General features: G+C 37.9%; 1 protein-coding gene across 1 annotated transcript; it reads right to left on the reverse strand.

Moving 5' to 3' along the window:
* Positions 1 to 6,455: 6,455 nt before the first annotated feature.
* Positions 6,456 to 7,376, reverse strand: LOC141909913 (uncharacterized). Its single transcript, XM_074800597.1, has 2 exons — positions 7,229 to 7,376; positions 6,456 to 7,114 (listed from the first exon to the last, which is right to left on the reverse strand). Exons 1-2 carry the CDS (start codon positions 7,374 to 7,376, stop codon positions 6,456 to 6,458), a joined length of 807 nt encoding a protein of 268 aa, XP_074656698.1.
* Between the last annotated feature and the right edge of the window lie 383 nt (positions 7,377 to 7,759).

Raw genomic sequence — 7,759 nt, forward strand, 5'->3', positions numbered from 1 at the left:
CTACCGTGCTTTGAACCGAGTTTCAGCGTGATAGAATAAAATCAAATTTGCAAAAATGTCTAAACCTGACAAGAGGATCGAATAGGTCAAATGAAGAATGTCTTGCTATACATCGAATCTGGAAGCAAGACTTCATCCAGGCGCAATTAATTATTTAGCAGATGGCGACATCTTGTGGGTCCGGTGACAAGCGATTTTATCACCGCGTTTCAAAACGCCCTGTAAACGCTCACCAAAATTTGGTCCGGACCAGGTACGGACCCATTTAGACCGCTCAAACTAGTTGTCATGTGAACGCGGCTATAATTCGACCACACATTTTTAAACGAATACATGTGTATCAAATAATGCAAAAATAAAGAATTTTTTCCTATCAAACAATTAGTTTCTAATATGTTTAGAACCATTCCCACACACCTGTGGAGGAAGAAATGAGGTCACGAAAAAATTTCCCAGGAAAGAATTCTACCAGTCTCTTTGATGTTACTTTTCCCATACACCTGCAACTGTCATATTTGCCAGGCCTGGCCATCATGCAACCGCACCTAAACCACTTACTCAAGAGTATAAATATCTCAAACCCGCAATGTTTCCGCAGTGTCCTGACAATTTCCAGATGTTAACTCAATGACGATCATTGAGTTGATACATGCTGTAACCAGATTCACGGTCTGCTTAGGAGAAATGATATGTCATTGCGGAGCTCAAATGGTGACCCGTGTTCAAAATAAGAGACAGCTGTGGCTATGTATGGCAGAGCCCGGAGAACCGGATCCATTCAACTAAGAGTGTGAAAGAAGGCAGCTTTTTCCAAGGGGCACATGTGCCCCTCGAAAAACTTATAGGCCTACTGATTGCCTATTTCTGGGCTCACAACGATGTGAGCAACGCTACCACAGAATCCGGGATTTCAAAACACACAGCTATTATCTGGAGCAATTTCTTGCGGGACTTCTGCGTAACAGCATAAGAGCTTAATCCTCCAGTGATTGGTGGACCAGGACTTCATATGGAGTTGGATGAGACTCTAATCGCCAGAGCGCGACATGCCACCAATCAGCAAGTGCAACAAGTACCACAGCGATGGGTGATTAGTGGCGTGTGTAACGAAACGGGTGTCGCATTTCTCATCGAATGTCCGGATCGGAGGAGGGATTTCCGCTACCCTTCTCCCCATCATCGAAGCCCATGTCGCAAATGGGTCAACAATATACACGGATGGCTGGCGTGCATATCAACAATTACCGAACGTGGGTCATGGCTATGTGCTAGGTTGTGTAAACTAAATCAGGGTGGCGTAGGCATGGTAACAATGTTCAAATCCAAGAAATTTGACAAAATGGAGGATTTTCTCTCTCATTCAACTGGACTTAAGGGGTCTTTTTGCCAATCCATCTAATCGGTACAGAACTGGAAATATATCGGATATTCAGTTGTTGTCCGCGATTTTTGGCATTCTGTTAAGACATAAATGAGGTATGTACCCCAAAAAGTAAGCAAAATATCCCAGAAAAACAGGTCTCATCAATTAATAAATAGACATTAGCTCAGTCAGTTTTGGTAGTACATACTTGATAGAAGTCTTATTGGAATGGAAACAGAATGCATTGGCAGCTGACCTAATTATTAGGCTAATTATCGTTTTTTAATCCACTTAAATCCACGATAAACAATTGGCTGTTAAGGATCAGTATCAGCGGGCGCGACACCTTACTATATTAAAATAACAAGGGATGAAACGGCTTCGCTTTTGCCTGTGACCGTATTGATGCGGCGGAAACCACCGAGCGTTCATCCCTTGCCTTGTTATTTTAATAAAGTAAGGTGTCGCGCTTGCTGATACTGATCCTTAACAGCCAATTGTTTATCGGAACTGTATAGTGGATAAATAAACAACATCAACAAGAGGTATTTCTGTGATATTTTGAATTTATTTGCAGTTTAAATTTAGCGCCATTCTCGCGAGATTATCAACAACCCGGAAGTAAAATCCAAGCCAGTTTACACAAGCCCCTGTGTTGAAATAGACATTACGCCAAACCCGCTCCCGAGTCCCGTCCCGAACCTGTCCAAATTTTTCAAAGATTCACTCACTCACCCAAGAAAAACTCACTCACCTTTTAGATTTTTTCTAAACAACGAGTATAACAGCGATTTGGTCAAGCTGTAATGCTGCAACTTTAGGGCCAAGAACAAAATGAACTGGACTTTTTAGGCCATAAGGCCTACTAAATGTCGATTTCGATCGTCGCTCCATTTTGGCTTAATCATGTACGGTGGGGGTTGTGGCTACGTGGAAGCGCAGTACGGCCTTATAGGCTCGAATCCCGTTAACAATTTAATTTTTTGCGACGCTCGAGTAGTTTTTTTTTCTGTTGTATATTATGTGGAGTTATTGTCAATTGTCTGTCCTAAATTTTACATTTAAAGGTAGGCCTACACGAGCGGGTGTCCTGTTCGTTGAATTGAAACATAATAAATCCAATTTAGCTACAGTTTAAGCACACGAGCCGGCCATACGCTACGGTGATTTTCGATTGTGTGCCTCTAATTCTAAATCCTTTATACCCAGAAATGCCGCTCTATTGTTGTTATGTAGTTAGCATGCAAAGGTTCCATGAGACGACTACCGTATATTAGAGTAGAGGCTACTGGAAGCCCACTAAGATCCTGGTAAGAGAAATAGTGCGCGAACCACAACCCACATGCTGAAGTTCCACAATTTGCTAATCTTGAGCCACTACTAGTAGAACGGAGGTGAGACTTTTAACTCCATGGATGAATCATTTATTCCTGAGACCGATCTAACAAATAGCTTTCTATCACAAATAATATAGGCTGAATCAAAACCCCTTTAATGTGTTCGAACAGAATCCAGGTAATAATGCCAGAGGTAGGCCTATGCCATAATAATGCCGAAGTAAAAAATGCCAGAGGTAAAAAATGCCAGAGGAAATATGAGGAAAAATAAGCGAAGAATTCATTAACATTGGACCTAGCCTATTCTTATGTGCACTAGATTTTACGTAATGAATGCACAGTTTAGATTACCGTACATATATTCCGATAAAACCTAAAAAATGAATGACAAATTAGTGAAATAGGCCTATTGAGAATCACAAATTTATTGAATAAAGTCTGACATAGGCCTACGCAAGAAATTCATTAAAATTATTGATATTCTTATTTGCACAAGATGATATTGAGATACAATTTTTTCGGTTCATTGGAAATCAAAAAATTAATGCACCTAAGTAAATAGGAACAAGTTGGTTCAGGCCAATGGTCGAAGGGTCGAGCTCATAAAAAATGAAAATAAATTCTCGCACACTCGAATTTATTTTTAGTTTTTACTCACACACCCCTTCAACCTTTAACCTGAACCAACTTATTCCTATTTACTCTTAAGTATAAGTATAAGTATATAAGTATTTATTCACATAATAGATTGATACAAAGCATTTAGGTATACATGTATAATAAAAACAGTGTAGCAATAAATTATGCGAGGGGTTAGGAAAAGCCAAATCAACGGCTTAAACAAGTCCTTTCCCCTCTACAACATACACACCTCACACCCTCTCACAGCAATCATTCACTCGTTACACAATCATACTGAAAAAGTAGCATAATAAATCTAATCAAAAGTAATTAGATATATTATGATTAAAAAAAACGAACAAAAACCAAAGGCTAACATGCTGATGGGCTCAGTTATTACTAATTAGATAAGATTTAAGGGATTTGGTGAAAGTATTTAGTTGACTTATAGATTTTAGTTTATTTGGCAGTGCATTCCAATGTTTAGGTCCTTGAATTTTGATAGAGTTAATTCTGAGATTCAGTTTAGCAAACTCGATGTGCAGGTTTTTGGGTCGACGTGAGGACCACCTATTACAAGTAACATTGCGAAAATAGAAAAACTCTTTAAAAACTGAGGGCAACAAATTATGTAACTGTGAAAAAACAAATGTGACCAATTGAAGTTTATAAATATCATGCAGTTTTGGAATACCCAATTTCTTAAAGATCGGCGAGGTATGCTCGAGCCAATCCAAGCGTGTTATAATCCTAATTGCCTTCTTTTGAAGTACAAGTAAAGGTTGTAAATTCGAAATACAAGCGTTCCCCCAAATGATATTGGAATATTGCAAATGTGAATGAACAAAACAAAAGTAAAGATTTTTTAACACATCAGAAGGGACGAAATGCTTGAGCCTGTTGAGGACCCCAATACCCCGTGATACTGTTTTACATATATGGATGATATGGTCTTTCCATGTTAGTCTCTGATCGAAAATTACTCCAAAAAATTTTGCGTTATCAACACGTTTTATTTTTTGTCCACCGAGGAAAAGATTGAGATGGATATGGGGTTTAGAACCGAAAATAATAAATTGTGTTTTGCAAATATTAACAGAAAGCCTATTGGCTCTGAACCATTGTAGTAGTTTATCTAATTCCGAGTTCAATAAAAGTTCTAATTCGTGTGGCTTTTTACCACTTACAAAAAAATTACTGTCATCTGCAAATAATATAGATTCCAGTAGTTTACATGAAGATGGGCAGTCGTTTATATAAAATAAGAAAAGCAAAGGTCTTAAAATTGAACCCTGGGGAACCCCTGAAATTAAATTAGCAGTGTTAGTAGTATAGCTATAAGGGGGTTCTGGCACAGTAGGCAAACTAGGCAAACTTTTAGGCAAATTTGGCAAACATTTATGCAAATTGTGCAAACTTTTTATGCAAATCCGGCAAAGTTTTTGGCAAACATTTAGGTGAATCCGGCAAATTTGGCAAACGTTTAGGCAAAGTGACATGTGATTTCGGCAAACATTGGGTGATGTCGGCACACTTTCTGGGAAACTCGTTGGAATTCTGGATAAGATTTTAGGTAGTATTTTGTGTTATTTCCTTTTGTGATGTATTTATCGTTATTGTTTTATTTGCTTGAAATCAGCTGGTCACGTGAGGTAATTTTAAAATGTCTATTGTTTTATTGATTTTCTGCGGTTTTCGCGGTAAAAATTCTATGAACTGAGTAATTAATCTCCAGATGTGGGTCAGATGTGACGTCATTTTAGGGTATATAACGTGGGATCTTTAGGGGTTGGGTATCATTCCTTCGCTTGGCCATGGATGACTTCAGTACTCCGCTCCTGACGAGAACTATGACGACTCCTAGTGCTCCGGCAAAGAGACCGCGTAAACTCAATTTTAAGAATTTAAAGTTGGATGTTGATATTACGAAAATTCAAGGTACGTGTGTGAAAATTTCTTTTTCCGGATTTATTTCGAGTTATGTTATGAAGTGATTTTTAATTTAGTTTTTGTTTATTTAGATGTACAAAAGAATGACGTTTACGTGAAAACTGATGACGGTCATCACTACTTGGGAAATTCAATTTTCGCGAAGTCGACTGAATGGGAGGGTATCAAACGAATTGATATACGAGCGCATGAACTCAGTGATGATTTCAGGATCTATCCGATGAAACGTGGTATCAGCTTACATCTCCAGGAATGGGTTCATCTTGTGTGGAATAGGGAAGGAATAAATAGTGCGATCCAGTCATTTGTCAATAACAATACGGTGGAACATTTCCAAGTTCACATTGGTAGGAACCGTTATGTAACTGTTTTCAAGCGTTTCAATGAGATAATCGTTGATATACGTTATTTCTGTTATGACACTGAGTCTGCGCGTAAAATCCACACGAAAACTGGGATAGAATTATCCGATAAACAGTGGGAAAAATTGTCGACTATTCCTTTCGCCAATTTCGAACCCGAGCTTGCTGAGATGCGTCCATGTATGTTCAATGAAGATCATCAGAATCAATTAGGAGCTTTGGAGTGCGTATACTGTAATCCTCAACCGGTGTTTCAAGTGGAATAGTGAAAATATAACAAAGTAATATTTTAGTTTTTAAAATCGAAAAATGTAAAATTTATTAAATGCATATGGGAATACAGTAAAAATATGGGTTACGTGTCTTATCGTCGGGATGGGGGGGGGGGGGGTATGTACGCACACGCATATTAGATACCAACTCTGGAAGATAATATTGAAATTGATTTTTCAAAAAATGTATACGAGTGAAGTAAAACCGAAATTAAATGGTTCGCCGAAAAAATAAAATGAAAATATCGTTGAAAATTTAATGTTTTTAAACGAAAACTAAAGTTTGAATTATTATGTTAAAACTTTTTTCATGAAGGAGAGTATATATTACAGCTTTGGAAAACTTTTATAAATATTAATACAATGAAAGTGATGTAAAACCAACTTTGAATGTTTCGACGGAAAATTAAAGATTTTGATAGGTTTATGTTATGAAATAATTAAAATAAACGATATATTATATATATATATATATATATATATATATATATATATATATATATATATATATATATATAACATAAGTTTGTTGTCTGTTCTAATTATCTATTTAATCTATGGGAATTTCACGATGGCCATAAGCAAGAGTGCTTACGCCATCGTCTAAAATGTACCGCTTATCGTCGTAAGGTGATAAACCGACTTTATTCAGATGGACGGAATGAATTTTATGATTAAAGCTCCGTATGGAACGCATGCCGGTCATGAGGATAGATTTCTCCGTTATACATCTAATATAATTATCATGCGACACGGACTGTTTGACAACGTATTTCGCAACGCCTTTTGCTGTCTTCTTCTCCACAAGAGTTCCGTCGTTATCCGGAGAAAGATATACCATCGAGTACATCTTACTCCGCAAACCACAGAACTCTTTGATGGGGGAAGAATTGGTTTCATCCTTGAATTTGCCCAGAACATTTTTGTTGTTGTCCGAAAACAAAGGATGACCAGTGGGATAGGCTGAGAAGTCGAACTGGTCGGAAATCTCCGCCATATCCGCGTACAAATCGTCGGTGCGAATAGCGTATGTCAAGCTGTCCGTATCGGTGAATAGGAGTTTGGCATTATCGCCATAAATTGCTTTAATTGACCCGTAATGAAATTGGTACATCAAAGTTTTACTAATGTCTAGAATAGCGAAACCAAGATACACGGGTTTATCGAGGGTGATCTGTATTTTTTGCTTTTTAACCCCCACAACATTTTCTGAAATTACATTCCATGAAATTGTAGATGGCTTCGCTAAAGCTCTTCTCAATTTATTGGGATCATTTATAATTTGGTAATTTAGCCTATGGCGAATATTCTCCATAGTCTTACCGAAACTGGCATTGTTCAAAAGTTTGTATAGATCCCTCTCAAAATTGGTTTTCGCCAGTTTTCGGTAATGGGTATTCAAACGAATGTATGGGGCCATCCATGCCGACTGAGTGAAATACAAAACCCGGTGAATTTGTGTCAATTTCATACCAAGTTTCAGATAAAGTTTGAGGTTCCTGTAATGAATAATATAGTTTTTCTTATTTCCAAGATTGGGAATAAGCTTGTGTATCTTGGTTTCGCTTAAATACAAAGATTGAAATAATTCTTTTTGATATGGTGAGAGCATATCCTCACTCACCGGCATGCGTTTCGGAGCTAGGGGAAAGTCATTGTGCAGGTCATGAAGCTCGGCACCGTATTCAAGGTCAACCTCGAGGACCATACCAAAAGGGGCGTCATCAGCCAAACCAATAATACTCAGGGCAGTGGGCCAAAGAGGGTCAACGGGTTCCAACCACCTAAATCCGCTCACAGGTAGGGCCTGTGACATAGCCCAACCGTATAAATTATTCGCATCCAAATACATAA

This window comes from Tubulanus polymorphus, chromosome 8 (genome assembly GCF_964204645.1).
Source record: "Tubulanus polymorphus chromosome 8, tnTubPoly1.2, whole genome shotgun sequence".
Taxonomy (NCBI): Eukaryota; Metazoa; Nemertea; class Palaeonemertea; order Tubulaniformes; family Tubulanidae; genus Tubulanus; species Tubulanus polymorphus.